This window comes from Bos grunniens, chromosome 7 (genome assembly GCF_055505025.1).
Source record: "Bos grunniens cultivar Pamir isolate PY7600 chromosome 7, Bosgru_T2T1.0, whole genome shotgun sequence".
NCBI classification, from domain to species: Eukaryota; Metazoa; Chordata; class Mammalia; order Artiodactyla; family Bovidae; genus Bos; species Bos grunniens.
The window spans coordinates 21,642,094-21,657,639 of NC_141171.1; the positions used below are offsets into that span (position 1 = coordinate 21,642,094).

A 15,546-nucleotide genomic window follows, 5' to 3' on the forward strand; every position below is an offset into this window, starting at 1 on the left:
GTTCTTCCAAATTTCCATCCAGAGTTTCCACTGAACTTTATTGTATATAGAGTACAGTTTTTATAACTGTTTTAAAGTCATCTGCTAGTTCTAACATTGTGTTAGTTATGAACTAATTTTGATTGATCGATTAATTGATTTCTTCATTATGAGTCATCATTTTGCCTTTTTTTTGCAAGCTTGGCAGTTTTTGGTTGAGTGTTCTGAATTTAACTTTGGGTCTTGGATTTTTTTTCATTCTATAAATATTCATGGCTTTGTTCTGGGATGCGCTTACTTGAAAGCAGTTTCATCCTTTCAGATCTTTTTTGGAAGATTTTTTGGTTAGGACTAGAGCAGTGCTCAGTGTGAGGTTATTACTCCCCACTACAGAGGCAAGGCCCTGCTGTGTACTGTGTGTTCCTAATGTCCTGTGAATTATGCCTTTGTGAGTGCTGGGGGCTTTTCCTTCCCATCTTTCCATATGATTCCCTCCCCTACCACCCATATTTAGATAGTTTCCTTATACTTTTGTGCTAGTGAGTATCTGGCTGAATACTCGAGGAGGAACTTCTGTGGATCTCTGGAGCTCTTTCTGTGCAGCTTTCTCTTCTCTGGGAATGTGTCCTCCAAATTCTAGCTATGTTGGCCTCTCTGGACTCTCAGCTTCTTCTCAACTCAGGGAATCTGCTGACAGCTACTTGGGTTCTTCCTCCTCCTCCATGACTTGGATTCTGTCTCACGACAGGAAGCTGGGCAATCATATGACCTACCTTACCTTTCAGGAACCGCAGCCCTTTGTTGACTGATGTTCATTCTCTTGAAAACTATCATTTTATATATTTGGTCTGCTTTTTGTTCCATCAGGAGAGTAAATTTGGTTCTTATTCCATCTTTGTTGGGATCAGAAATGCCACAAGTTGAATTTTGAATTAACAGTTATGTATATATAAAAAATAAACATTATAGAGGGTAATATGTGAATGTCAAGGACTTTCTGCCTGTTTTCTAGTGTATTATGCTGACTGAAGATTGTTGATAAAAATCAACAATTTTACAACAATCAAAAATTTTACAATTTTACAACACCACTCATTATCAGAGAAATGCAAATCAAAACCATAATGACATATCACCTCGCACCAGTAAGAATGACCATTGTTAAAATGTCTACAAATAATAAATGCTAGAGAGGGTGTGGAAAAAAGAGAACTCTCCTACACTGTTGGTGGGAATGTAAATTGGTATAACTACTATGGAGAACACTATGGAGGGTCCTTAAAAAACTAAAAATAGAACCACCATATGATCCAGTAATCCCACAGAAAACTAAGAGTCAGACACGACTGAGCGACTTCACTTTCACTTTTCACTTTCATGCATTGGAGAAGGAACTGGCAACCCACTCCAGTGTTCTTGCCTGGAGAATCCCAGGGACGGGGGAGACTGGTGGGCTGCCGTCTGTGGGGTTACACAGAGTCGGACACGACTGAAGTGACTTAGCAGCAGCATAGTTGATTTACAATTTTGTGTTTCAGGGATACAACAAAGTGATTAGGTTATATGGATATCCACCTATTTCGGATTCTTTTCCCATATAGATTATTACAAGTAATTGAGTTCCCTGTGCTGGACAGTATGTCCTTGTTGATTATCTGTTTTATATAGAGTATGTGTATTTATTAACCCCAAACTCCTCACGTAGCCCTGCCTGCCAGGTTTCCCCTTTGGTAACTGTAAGTCTGTTTCTGTTTTGTAAACAAGTTCACTTGTATAATTTTTTTCGAGATTCCACATGTAAGTGATATCATATGATAGTTGTCTTTCTCTGACTTCACTTGGTGTGATAATCTCTAGATCCATCCATGCTGCTTCAAATGGCATTGTTTTATTCTTTTTTATGGCCGATTAGTGTTCCATTGTATATAGGTACCACATCTTCTTTATCTGTTCTGTTGTTGATGGACATTTAGGTTGCTTCCATGCCTTGAGTATTGTAAATAATGCTCTAATGAGCATTGCGGTGCCTATATCTTTTTGAATTATGGTTTTCTGTGGGATTACTGGATCATATGGTGGTTCTATTTTTAGTTTTTTAAGGACCCTCCATAGTGTTCTCCATAGTAGTTATACCAATTTACATTCCCACCAACAGTGTAGGAGAGTTCTCTTTTTTCCACACCCTCTCTAGCATTTATTATTTGTAGACATTTTAACAATGGTCATTCTTACTGGTGCGAGGTGATATGTCATTATGGTTTTGATTTGCATTTCTCTGATAATGAGTGGTGTTGAGCATCTTTTCATGTGCTTTATGGCTATCTGTATGTCTTCTTTGGAGAAATGTCTGTTTAGGTCTTCTGCCCATTTTTTGGTTGGGTTATTTGGTTCTTTCATATAGAATTGCATGAGCTGTTTGTATATTTTGCAGATTAATCTCTTGTCAGTGGCATACTTTGCAAATATTTTTTTCCCGTTCCATTTAATTTTGTTTATGGTTTCCATTGTTGTGAAAAAGCTTTTAAGCTTAATTAGATCTGATTATTATTATTATTTTTATTACCCTAGAAGGTGGATAGAAAACAGTCTTGTGATTTATGTCAAAGAATTCTGCCTATGTTTTCCTCCAAGAGTTCTCTAGTGTCTGGTCTTACATTTAGATCTTTAATCCATTTTGAGTTAATTTTCATGTATGATGTTAGGGAGTGTTTTATTTCATTTTTCTTTTCTTTTCTTTTTTTTTTTTTTTTAACATGTAGCTGTCCAGTTTTCCCAGCACCATTTATTGAAGAGATTGTCTTTTCCCCATTGTATAGTTTTGCCTCCTTTGTCATAGGTTAATTGACAATAAGGGTTTGGGTTTATCTCTGGACTTTTCTATCGTATTACATGGATTTATATTTCTGTTTTTGTGGCAGTACCATGCTATTTTGATGACTGTAGATTTGTTGGATAGTCTCAAATCAGGGAGCCTGATTCCTCTAGCTCCTTTTTCTTTCTCAGGATTGCTTTGGCTATTCTGGGTCTTTTTTGTTACCATATACATTAAAATTTTTTTTGTTCTGTGAAAAACGCCATTGGTCATTTAATAGAGATTGCATTGAATCTGTAAATTGCCTTGGGTAGTATAGTCATTTTGACAATATTGATTGTTCCAATCCAAGAACATGGTATAGCTTTCCATCCGTTTGTATCACCTTTGGTTTCTTTTATCAATGTCTTTCAGAGTACAGGTCTTTTGCCTCTTTAGGTTTATTTTAGGTACTATATGCTTTTTGATGCGGTGGTAAAGGATTGTTTAATTTCTCTGTCTGATCTTTTGTTGTTAGTGTATATAGAATTGCAACAGATTTTTGTGTTTTGACTTTGTATCCTGTAACTTTACCAAACTCATTGAGCGCTAGTAGCATTCTGATGGCATCTTTAGGATTTTGTATGTATAGTATCATGTCATCTGCAATGGTGACAGTTTTACTTCTTTTCCAGTATGGATTCCTTTTATTTCTTTTTCTTCTCTGATTGCTGTATCTAAGACTTCCAAAACTCTGTTGAATAAAAGTGGCAAGAATGGACATCTTGTCTTGTTCCTGATTTTGGAGGAAATTCTTTTAGTTTTTCCCTGTTGAGAATGATGTTAGCTGTGGGTTTGTCATATATGGCCTTTGATTATGTTGAGGTAGGGTCCTTCTGTGCCCACTTTTTGGAGACTTGATCATAAATGGGTGTTGAATTTTGTCAAAAACTTTCTCCATCTATTGAGATGATCATATGGTTTTTATCTTTCAGTTTGTTAATATGGTTTATCACACTGATTGATTTGTGGTTATTGAAGAATCCTTATATTAACCCCAGGATAAATCCCTCTTGATCATGGTGTATTATTCTTTTAATGTATTGTTGGATTTGGTTTGCTGAGAATTTTGTTGAGAATTTTTGCATCTATGCTCATCAGTGATATTGGAGCCTGCAATTTCCTTTTTTTTGTGTGTGGCGTCTTTGTCTGGTTTAGGTGTCAGGACGATAGTGGCGTCATAGCATGAGTTTGGGAGTGTTCCTTCCTCAGCAATTTTTGGAAAGTTTCAGAGGTGTTAACTCTTCTCTAAATGTTTGATAGAATTTGCCTGTGAAGCCTTCTGGTCCTGGACTTTTGTTTGTTGGGAGTTTTAAAATCAGTTTTAATTTTCAGTTCAGTCGCTCAGTCATGTCGACTCTTTGCGACCCATGGACTGCAATATGCCAGGCTTCCCTGTCCATCACCAACGCCTGAAGTTTGCTCAAACTCATGTCCATCGAGTTGGTGATGCCGTCCAACCATCTCATCCTCTATTGTCCCCTTCTCCTCCTGCCTTCAATCTTTCCCAGCATCAGGGTCTTTTCCAGTGAGTCAGTTCTTCCCATCAGGTGGCCAAAGTATTGGAGTTTCAGCTTCAGCATCATTCCTTCCAATGAATATTCAGGACTGATTTCCTTTAGGATGGACCGGTTTGATCTCCTTGCAGCCCAAGGAACTCTCAAGAGTCTTCTCCAATACCGTAATACAAAGGCATCAATTCTTTGGCACTCAGCTTTCTTTATAGTCCATCTCTCACTGGGAAAACCATAGCTCTGACTAGAAGGACCTTTGTTGGCAAAGCAGTGTCTCTGCTTTTTAATATGCTGTCTAGGTTGGTCATAACATTTCTTCCAAGGAGCAAGCGTCTTTTAATTCCATGGCTGCAGTCACCATCTGCAGTGATTTTGGAGCCCAAGAAAATAAAGACTGTCACCGTTTCCATTGTCCCCATCTGTTTGCCATGAAGTGATGGGACTGGATGCCATGAGCTTAGTTTTTTGAATGTTGAGTTTTAAGCCAGCTTTTTCACTCTCCTCTTTCACTTTCATCAAGAGGTTCTTTAGTTCCTCTTTACTTTCTGCCGTAAGGATGGTGTCATTTGCGTATCTGAGGTTATTGATATTTCTCCTGGCAATCTTGATTCAGCTTCTGCTTCTTCCAGCCCAACGTTTCTCATGATACACTCTGCATAGAAGTTAAATAAGCAGGGTGACAATATACAGCCTTGATGTACTCCTTTCCCAATTTGGAACCAGTCTGTTGTTTCATGTCTGGTTCTAACTGTTGCTTCTTGACCTGCATAGAGATTTCTCAGGAGGCAGGTCAGGTGGTCTGGTATTCCTATCTCTTGAAGAATTTTCCACAGTTTGTTGTGATCCACACAGTCAAAGGCTTTGGTGTAATCAATAAAGCAGAAGTAGATGTTTTTCTGTAACTCCCTTGCTTTTTCTATGATCCAACAGATGTTGGCAATTTGATCTCTGGTTCTTCTGCCTTTTCTAAATCCAATTTGAACATCTGGAAGTTCCTGGTTTACGTACTATTGGAGCCTGGCTTGGAGAATTTTGAGCAGGAGAATTGAGCATTTTAGGAATCAGTGACCATTTCAGGAATGTTTTGGGTTTTAGTTCTAGAAGGTCTTGTAGGTGTTCATAGAACCGTTCAACTTCAGCTTCTTTAACGTTACTAGAGGCAGTGATCAAGACCATCCCTGTTGTAACTTGTAACTGGTCTGTTTGTATTTTGTATTTCTTCTTGGTTCAGTCTTTGAAGGTTGTATATTTCTAAGAATTTGTCCATTTCTTCTAGGCTGTCCATTTCATTGACATATAGTTGCTTGTAGTAGTCTCTTATGATGCTTTGTATTTCTGCGGTGTCCATTATAACTTCCTTTTCATTTCTAACTTTATTGATGTGAATCGTCTTTTTTCTTAATGAGTCTGGCTAAAGATTTATCATTTTATCTTTTCAGAGAAGCAACTTTTAGTTTTATTGTTCTTTTCTGTTGTTTTCTTTGTCTCTATTTCATTTATTTCTGCTTCTCCTCTGATTGTTTGATTTCTTTCCTTCTACTAATTTTGGGTTTTGTTTGCTCTTCTTTCTCTAGTTACTTAATATACTTTTAAAATTAGTAATGATCATGTATTTAATACATTCATAGAAATTGCATTCATTTTATTTATGTATTTTTTTGGCTGTGCTAGATCTTCGTTGCTTTGCATAGGCTTTCTCTAGTTGTGGCAAGCGGGGGCTACTTTTTGTTGTGGTGCTTGAGCCTCTTATTATTACAGTGACTTCTCTTGTTGCAGAGTATAGGCTCTAGGCACACGGACTTCATTAGTTGTGGCCCAGAGGCTCAGTAGTTGGAACTTGTGGCCCCTAGTGTGTGCAGACTTACATAGTTGTGCCACACAGCCTCAGCAGTTGTGGCTTGTGGGCTCTAGAGTGTTGGCTCAGAGGCACACAGGCGTAGTTGCTGCACAGCATGTGGGATCTTCCCAGACCAGGGATCCAACCTGTGTCCCCTGTGGTGGCAGACAGATTCCTATCCACTGCACCACTAAGGAAGTTCTGCATTAAGTAGGTATTAATTTTGAGTTAAAAATTTTTTTTTGGTCATTATATACTGGTAAAAATACATGGGCTGTGCAGCCAACTGGAGTGTGTTCAGATTTTGTGTAAAATGACATAGAGCAAGTAATTCAACCTCTCTAAGCCTTTGTTTCCTCAGCTAAGCTGTGGGGATATAAATATTGCCTAGCTCTTAGGATTGGGGTGAAAATTAAATAGGAATGCATATAAAGTATATGACATAGCACATCAGATGATCAGTAAATGATGGCTGTTTTGTCTTTTCTAAGATGCAGTATATGAGTTCATGGTATTTTTAGCTCCTTTTAATGTAGTAAATTATATTCTTAATGAAAGAATTTGAAATATTTAGGGAGTTAGACAAAATTTACTTCTTTATTCCCACATATAGAAATGGTTTATGTTGTGATTATTTTCATTAGAAGTTTGACGATGATGACATTTGTATTAACAGAATAGAGTGGTAGTAGTTAAGGAACCTTTTTCGTTTATGCTGTCACTTCCTAGGCTACCTACTGTAGTCTCTCCTGAGGAAATCTCACCCAGTGCCGTAGCTTCAGTTGGCAAATGAGTCTCACCCATCCGCCTGCTTGCTTGGCACATCCATTTGAGTGTATCGTAGACTTAAAGCTCAGTACCTCCAAACTCAGGGCATGATCTTCCCGTTCAAACTGTTATTTCTTCCAGTGGTGTTCACCATCTCAGAACATAGCTTAGCATTACATTCCCTTGGTCAGGCCAGAAATTTGAAAGTCACCCTCAGTTCTTCCTTTTCCCTGGTCCCCTTTTGACTAGTTCTTTCCCAGGCGTCTTGATTCTAACTGCTAAATACCTGTCAAACACTTTCCATCTTTCTCAGCCCCTGCTGTTGTCAGCACCATCTCTTACCTGGTTAACCGTGTCAGCCCTCTAACTGTTTCTTCACTTCTCCCATGCTTGTTTCCAGTTCTTTGTATACAGTATAGCCAGTGATGGTGACACTCTTCTGACTGAAAAATCATTGTGTCTTCACTTTGTTTTTAAGATAAGCTCTAGAACCTTAACATGTTCTTCATCACCCTGTGTAATTAATCAGTTTTTTCAGCTCTAACCACATCCACTGTCCTTTTCCATCTCTGTTTCTTCCATTCTGGTCTCCTTGCATTTTTGCAAAATCTCCATTTTCTTTTTTGCCTTTTGCTGCCCATCTGTTTCTAACTCATGCTCATATATTAGATGGACTCTTCTGGAAAGCCTTCTTTGACCTCTTCCCCTTTCCTTCTTCTTTAGTTTTCTTGCCTTGATTATGTCCCTGACTCTCACGTAGAACTCTGTGTTTCTCATTCCCAACACTCATCTTGGTTATAATTATTTGGCTAATATGTCCTCCCCAAGATGACACATAGCATGAGATTAAAGATTGTGTTTGTCTTTATCATTGTGTCCCTGAATCATAGCACCATGCCAGACTCAGGTGTGTAGTATTTGTTAAATGAATTAATTTGCATATTTAGAAAATTTAAGTTGTATCTGTAATTACTTTAAATATATTGTCACTTCTTTTTGTTAATTCCCCCTATTCCTTACAGCTGTTACTTAAAACTTTTATTTTGAAATAACATACTTATTTCAGGATTAAGCTATTTGCTAGGTGTCATGTTGGTTGCTTGAAGTAAATTGTTTCATGTGATTCTTGCTTGTTTCATGTGATCAATGCAGAATAGTTATTCTTATCCTCATTTTACTATTGAGTTAATCTTTGGGTAGATAGTTTCTAAGGTCATATGTCGAAAAGTGGCAAATGTGTAGATTCACGTTGAGGTCTTTCTACTCTGGGACCTTTGTTCTTTTGCTGTAACTATACTACCTTCTCCAATTTAATGTCCGCATTAAGTAATTAACAAACATAAATTTCTTAGGATTAGCTAAAATGTTCGATTTTACATTTATCTCATTGGCTCTAGAACTTCAACAGTACTGTGCTCGTGTGCTACACAGTTCATGCTGTAATTGCTGATAATAAAGGAGAAATTTATATTAGAATAAACTTTAAATCCAGGCTAGAAATTGCATCACAGTGTCAAAAGAATTAATTTTAAGACTATTGTTCTGTAGCATCAGACTCTACAAAGTGATTGATTCTCTTCATTGTTTTCAGGGACTATTTTTGCATATGGACAAACTGGAACTGGGAAAACGTTTACCATGGAAGGTGTTCGAGCTGTTCCTGAACTTAGAGGAATCATTCCAAATTCCTTTGCTCACATATTTGGTCATATTGCAAAAGCAGAGGGTGATACGAGGTAAAATAATTATTTTCTAATATCGAGAAGTACAAACATAAGATGTACAACCTTTATAAACACGTTTTTAAAACGGTTCTAATAAATATTTCACTGTTTTCTTTACAGATTTTTGGTTCGAGTGTCTTATTTGGAAATATATAATGAAGAAGTTCGTGACCTTTTGGGCAAGGATCAGACACAGAGGTTAGAGGTAAGGATAATTGAAATTGGAGTACTTTCCAGAGCAAGAGAATGTGTACTGAATTAAGTTCTTTTTTGAACAAAAGGTACTCTTAATATTTTATTATTTTTGACCAGGAAACTTGGTAACATGCTTCAAAAATACAACTATTTTAAACACTTATGCATTGAAAAGTGTTGGTTCCTACCCTATTTCTCCCCACCCTAAGATAACCACTTTCGGTATCCTTTCAGTGTTATTTATGTAAATACAAATATAATTTTAGTTTTACTTTAAATGTAGCACCCTATATACATTGATCTGCACCTTTTTTTAAACTAAAATTTTTATTGAGATAAATTCACATGCAATTGTAAGAAATAATACAGAGGATTACCCTTTACACAGTTTTCCCCAGAGATAACATTTTACAAAGCTATAATGCAATATCATAATCGTGATATTGATCTTGATATAATCCACAGATATAATCTGTTTGAATCCATTGTTCAAATGCCCCAGTTTTTCTTGTAGTCATTTGTATTGTATACTGTTTTATCACATGTGTAGATGATTATATCCACTACTGCAACAAGGTACTAAATTGTTCCACATCAAAGATGCCCTTTTATAACCATATCCACCTCTCTGGTGACTACTCCCTTCTGTCCCCATCCCTAACAACGACAACCCTAATCTGTTTTCCAGGGTTATGGTTTTGTCATTTCAAAAGTGTTACGTTGTAACTTTTTGGAATTGGCTTTTGTGACTTTGTATAACTCCCTAGAAATTCATCCAACTTGTTGCATGTATCAGTTACTCATTCCTTTTTATGTCTGAGTAATATTGCCTGGTGTGTTTAACCATTCACCTGCTGAAGGACAGCCATTCACCTGCTACGTACAGTTTGGGGCTGTTAGGAGTAAAGCTGCTATGAACATCCATGCATAGATTTTTATGCAAACATAAGTTTTCATTCTCTGGTGTGAATGCCCAAGATACTCCAGAATTTAAAGTCAGAAGTTGTGGGCTTTTTTTTTTAATTTAATGAATGAATTAATTTTTGGCTGCGCTCGGTCTTCGTTGCTGTGCATGGACTTTCTCTAACTGTGGCAGGTGGGAGCTACTCTCTGTTGCTGTGTGTGGGGTTCTCACTGTGGTGGCTTCTCTCGTTGCAGAGGACGGGTTCTGGGGTGCCTGGGCTCAGTAGCTGCAGCTCAGGGGCTTGGTGGTTGCAGCTTGTGGGCTGTAGTGCCTGGGCTCCGTAGTTGCGGCACATGGGCTTAGTTGCTCTGTGGCATGTGGAGTCTGCCTGGACCAGGGATCAAGCCCACGTCCCCTGCATTGGCACGCGGACTCTTTATTAAGTTTTTACAGTGTCAGAAATGTAGGTATTAATACAAATTATGAATGTTGTCACAGATATTTGTGCTTTTAATCTTTCTTTCACCTGAAGGAAAAACCAGACTTTGTGATTGAGAAACTCTGGTTTGTATACTTTTGGGTAATATATTGGCACTACTGTAATCCTACATCTTAGAGAAAGGGAATGTGAGATTATATACATAACTATCAGATAATCACAGAAATTGTGGATTGGTTCATTAATAGCTGATTCACATTCAGTATTTTTTCTTTTTTCCCTCAAACTTTAAACTTTTATTTTGTGTTGGGGTATAGCCAATTAACAATGTTGTGGTAGCTTCAGGTGAACAGCGAAGGGACTCAGGCTCCATTCTTCCTCAAATCATTATTTTTTAAATTGAGATGTAATTTACATCCGTAATATTCGTCCTTTTAAAGTGTACAATTTAGTGACTCTTTGTATATTCAGAAAGTTATGCAAGCATCACTACTATCTAATTCTAGAACATTTTCATTATTCCTGAGGAAACTCCATGCCCATTAGGTGTCACTCTGCATTCCTCTTCTCCCTCCTGGTAACCAGTAACTTTCTGTCTCTATGAATTTGCCTATTCTGGACATTTCATTTAAATGAAGTCATACAGTTGTGGTCTTTTGTGTCTGGCTTCTTTCACTTTTTATGATGTTTTCAAGATCCATTCATGTTGTAGCATGAATCAGTATTTCATTTTTCCTTTTAACATCTTGTAAAAGTTTTTGTATGAATACAAGCATACCTCACGTGATAGTGCTTCACTTTATTATATTTGTTGATACTGTTTTTTTTTTTTTTAACAAATGAAGGTTTGTGGCAACCCTGCATGGAACAAGTCTGTGCAGCTCTGTATTTCCAACAGTATTTGCTTAATTAATTCATGTGTCTGTGTCACATTTTGGTAATTCTTGCAGTATTTTAAACTTTCCACCAGCAAAAAGATTGTGACTGCCTGAAGGCTCAGATGATGGTTAACATTTCTTTTAGCAATAAAATATTTTTAAATTAAGGTACAAACATGTTTTAAACATAATAGTCTATGGATGGTATAATGTAAATATAACTTTTATATCCACTGAGGAAACAAAAATTCATGGTACTCTTTATTGTGGTAATCTGGAACTGAACCTGCAGTATCTTTGAACTGTATATTTTTAAAGTTCTCTTGGTTATATATCAACGAATGCAGTCATTAGATAATATGGTAATTCTACTTTTAGATTCTGCCAGACTGTTTCCCACAGTGGCTGTACCATTTTACGTTCCTATCAGTAATGTATGAGGAGTCCAGTTTTTCCATATCCTTGTTGACACTTGTTATTGTCATTTATTACAGCCATTTTAGTGGGTATGAAGTGTTATCTCATTTGTGGAGTCTAGTTTTTCCATATCCTCATCAAGACTTGTTATTGTCATTTTTTATAGTGATTTTAGTATAAAGTGGTATCTCATTTGTGGGCTTGATTTCCATTTCCCTGATGGCTAATGACATTGAACATCTTTTTACACCATCTGTGTGTCTTCTTTGGAGAAATTTCAGTTCAGATCCATTGTTCGTTTTTAATTGGCTCTTTATTTTTTTATTAAATATTAATAATTTTTTATATGGAGCTTCCCTGGTGACTCAGTGACAAAGAATCCACCTGCCAATGCAGGAGGTGTGGGTTAGATTCTTGGGTCAGGAAGATCCCTTGGAGCAGGAAATGGCAGCCCACCCCAGTATTGTTGCTTGGGAATTCCCATGGATAGAGGAGCCTGGAGGGCGATGGTTTGTGTGGGTCGCAAAAGAGTTGGACATGACTTAGTGACTAAACAATTCTTTATATGTTCTAAGTGCAAGCTTGTTAACAGATAATAGGAATTTACAAAAATATTCTCTTATGGATTGTCTTTTTACGTTTTAGATGGTGTCCTTTTGGAGCATAAAAGTTTAAAATTTTGATCGTATTTGCTTTATCTACATTTAGTTTTGTTTCTTGTGTTTTTTGGTGTTGTATCTAAGAAATCATTGCTTCATCCAAGGTCACAAAGATTTATGCCTTTGTTATCTTCCTAAGAGTTTTATAGTTATTTAGGTCTTTGGTTCGTTTTGAGTTAATTTTTTATATGCTTTGTGAGTTAGAGGATCAGCTTCACTCTTGCATACAGATATCCGGTTGTCTCAGCACCATTTTAATGTTTTTTTGTAACTGCGCGATGTGTGGGGTCTTAGCTCCCCAACCGGGGATCCATCCCATGCCCCCTGAGGTGGAAGTGCAGAATCTTTTTTTTTTTTTGGAAGTGCAGAATCTTAACCACTAGACCGCCAGGAAAGTCCTTCAGCACCATTTATTGAAAAGACTTTTCCCCCCTCATTGTACTTTGCTTTTTTTTTTTTTTTTCAAATTGAGCAATGAATTGTGACAGTCTTTCCATGTGAGTAAAGAGAAATGCTTCTTCATTTTTTTGTCTTTTTTTTCCCTTTCTGCCTCATAGTATCTTTAGTATGGACATAACTTTTAGTTTGCTTAGCCACCCCGCTATTGATAAACAGTTGGGTTGTTTAAAATCTTTTGCTCTTACAAACAGTTCTGTACCAAATAACCTTGTAATTATACCATTTCATATATGTGCAGGCTTGTCTGAGGATAGATTCCTGAAACAGGATTGCTGAATCGAGTGGTAGATGACTAGTAATTATTGCCAAATATATTAAAATTGTGGTGTATAAGACAAAAAGTTAGCCTTTAAAATATTGGAATTTTGATTGGAATTGTATTGTCAATAATTAGAGAATAATGTGTTTAGAATAACAATAGAATAGAATATAGAATCGTGGCAGCCTCTATTGTAGAACAGTGTGGAGTATACTGAGAATAACAGTAGAATAATAGAATAACTATTATTAAGAAGCTCTTATAATGCAGCAATAGGCATTTAGTGTAGTAAATGATGGTAGCAGTACATATTTTATTTCATTTAACCTTTCAGCAGTTCAATTTTGTTAATGTAAAAAAATGAAACCTAGAGGAATTTCCTGACTTGCTTGGGTTAAGGTAAATGGATTAAGGATTAAAGGGTGATTTCTGAGGTTTTAACACCTTAGCTTGAATATTGGCTCTGATCTCTTAAGCAGGTTACTTACCCTCTATGAGCCTTAGGTTTGCCACATGAACATGGAAATAATAATAGTATCTACTTTATAGGATTATTGCCAAAGATAACAAAGATTATTGCTTGACACATAATAAAATATTTAATAAATTTCAGCTTTTTAAAAAAAAATTTACTATATGAACTGAACTTTTGGAGCAATATGTTACAGGCTTAGGTGTTAATATTATTTGAATTTGTTGGACCTTATTGAAGACTTAATCCATAATGATGTATAGACAACAAATATACAGATAAGTTTCTTTTTTCTGGTCATCTTTGGTTTTGATGGATCCCTTAATTCTATGCTTTTTACCTTTTAAATGTTTGTTATTTGTACAGATTATTAGAATAAAAACCATTTGGAAAGAACATTTCCATTTTTATAATAGTAATTATAGATCACATTTATTCTCAGAAACAGTCTTGTCAGTGTTTCTCAAGTACAGTAGAACCAGTGTTCCTTTTTTATAACATGTATTTTATAATGCCCCTTTGATTATCCTGAAATAAAATTCATAGATGATAAAATCTATCTACACACATAATTTTAAAGATATCAAGGTACTGTCCAATTATAATTTACTTTTAAAAAGTACTGGTAGTTCAATATATAATATAAATGCTTACATGTGATCATACTCAATGACATATATAAATAGAGGCATATTTAAATCATTATGACTGCAATACCCACAAAGGCAGACTGTTACAAGTATGTTGAATTGGTAATCTAAACACCTTGTTTGGTGTTACTCAATGACACGGTCCTTTACAGTAGTATCTAGCTCTTGGCACAGTTCTGAGGAAAATAAAGTAGTTCTTTCCTCAGTTTTCCTGCATTCCTATATTATTATTACCAAGGGAAAGCACTTTGTCTTTATATGTAGAGTAGAGTTAGGATCTAAATTTAGATAATTAAATTAATAAGTTGTTTTTTTCACCCATCTGACTATCTGGTAGGACATTCAAAGTTGCATGGGACCATTCATGATTGTGACCATCCTACCTACTTCAGGGTGTTCAATATCCCAGTCTCCTGCCTGCAAATACTAATAGTTTCCTTAACTGAACCAGAAACTCCCCCTCAAGTTTCTAAAACAGTCTGGTCAGGGGAGTAGCTGCCTTCATTGAGATCTATTGTTTTGGTGTCACAAGCTATTTGTTATACAAATTAAATTTCTTTGTTTTTATGATGAAAATTCTTTGCTAGAATTACCATCCAATTTTTAAGAGCTTTCATAAACAACTAGTAGTCATAGACAGTAATATATAACACTCACATTCACATGCCTCACTTCTAGATGAACTTGCCAGCTCTGACAGCCTCTTGACTGAATTTAAACTGTTAGTTTCTATGAGTGTCTAAGACTACATTTAAGTTACCAGGACTCTAACAAAGGTAAAGACCAGGGTCCTCTAATGAGGATCAGTGTCAGGGGTGTCTCTGAGAATGATTAATCCTTTCATTTCCTTTCTCTCCGTATGGTGGGATCTCCTCCCAAATCAGGTCCAGGATCCCCTAATGAGGGTGGAAACCAGAGAGGAAACAGAATTCACACTCATGTACTGAGACTCCCAAGATAAAAGTCAAGTTCATTTTGATGCAATGCCATAGAAACCTTTACATAAGGAATTTTATCCCATTTTCTTTCCCTTTTACAAAACAGTTCTAGTTGAATGTAGGTGTTATAGTCTACAGACAATTGAGGGGTCATTGTTCATCAGAGCCTAAAGAATACTGGGGCCATGTGGTGTTACAGTTAAATATCATTGTCTTTCTTTTCATGGGAGTACAACTTAAGATCTTCCAGGTTTGCAAAATATACCTTAGGGAACTACAAGATGGAACATAGCTTTCATTACCCATTGTTCTTTCACATGACTGATGTTACCAGAAACAGACTAGCAGATCCGTGTCTGGAGTCTTCTCAGGGTCAGTTACCTGGCATGAGAATAGGGGTGCAGATGAGCCTTGCTGTAACAGGGAGTTTCTCGATTACTGCTCAGGCGGTGCTGGACAACGAAGGGACTCTTTGATCTGGAAAGGAAAGTCCAATTAAAGTGGTAGTGTGCTCAAAACCAGGTGACAGAGTCCTACACCTCCCCCCCTCCCCAAAGTAAAATTCCAGTCAGGGCAGCCCACTAGGGAAGAATGCCCTGGACA

The 15,546-nt window shown here is 36.6% G+C and overlaps 1 protein-coding gene across 10 annotated transcripts in view; it reads left to right on the forward strand.

Moving 5' to 3' along the window:
- Window positions 1-15,546, forward strand: part of KIF3A (kinesin family member 3A) — a 98,163-nt gene that overhangs the window by 20,732 nt on the left and 61,885 nt on the right. For all 10 annotated transcript variants that reach the window (XM_086410331.1, XM_086410338.1, XM_086410339.1 and 7 more), the window contains 2 exons: window positions 8,541-8,685; window positions 8,794-8,878. In XM_086410331.1, the coding sequence (XP_086266457.1) occupies window positions 8,541-8,685; window positions 8,794-8,878 (230 nt within the window). The remainder of the gene's footprint in view (window positions 1-8,540; window positions 8,686-8,793; window positions 8,879-15,546) is intronic.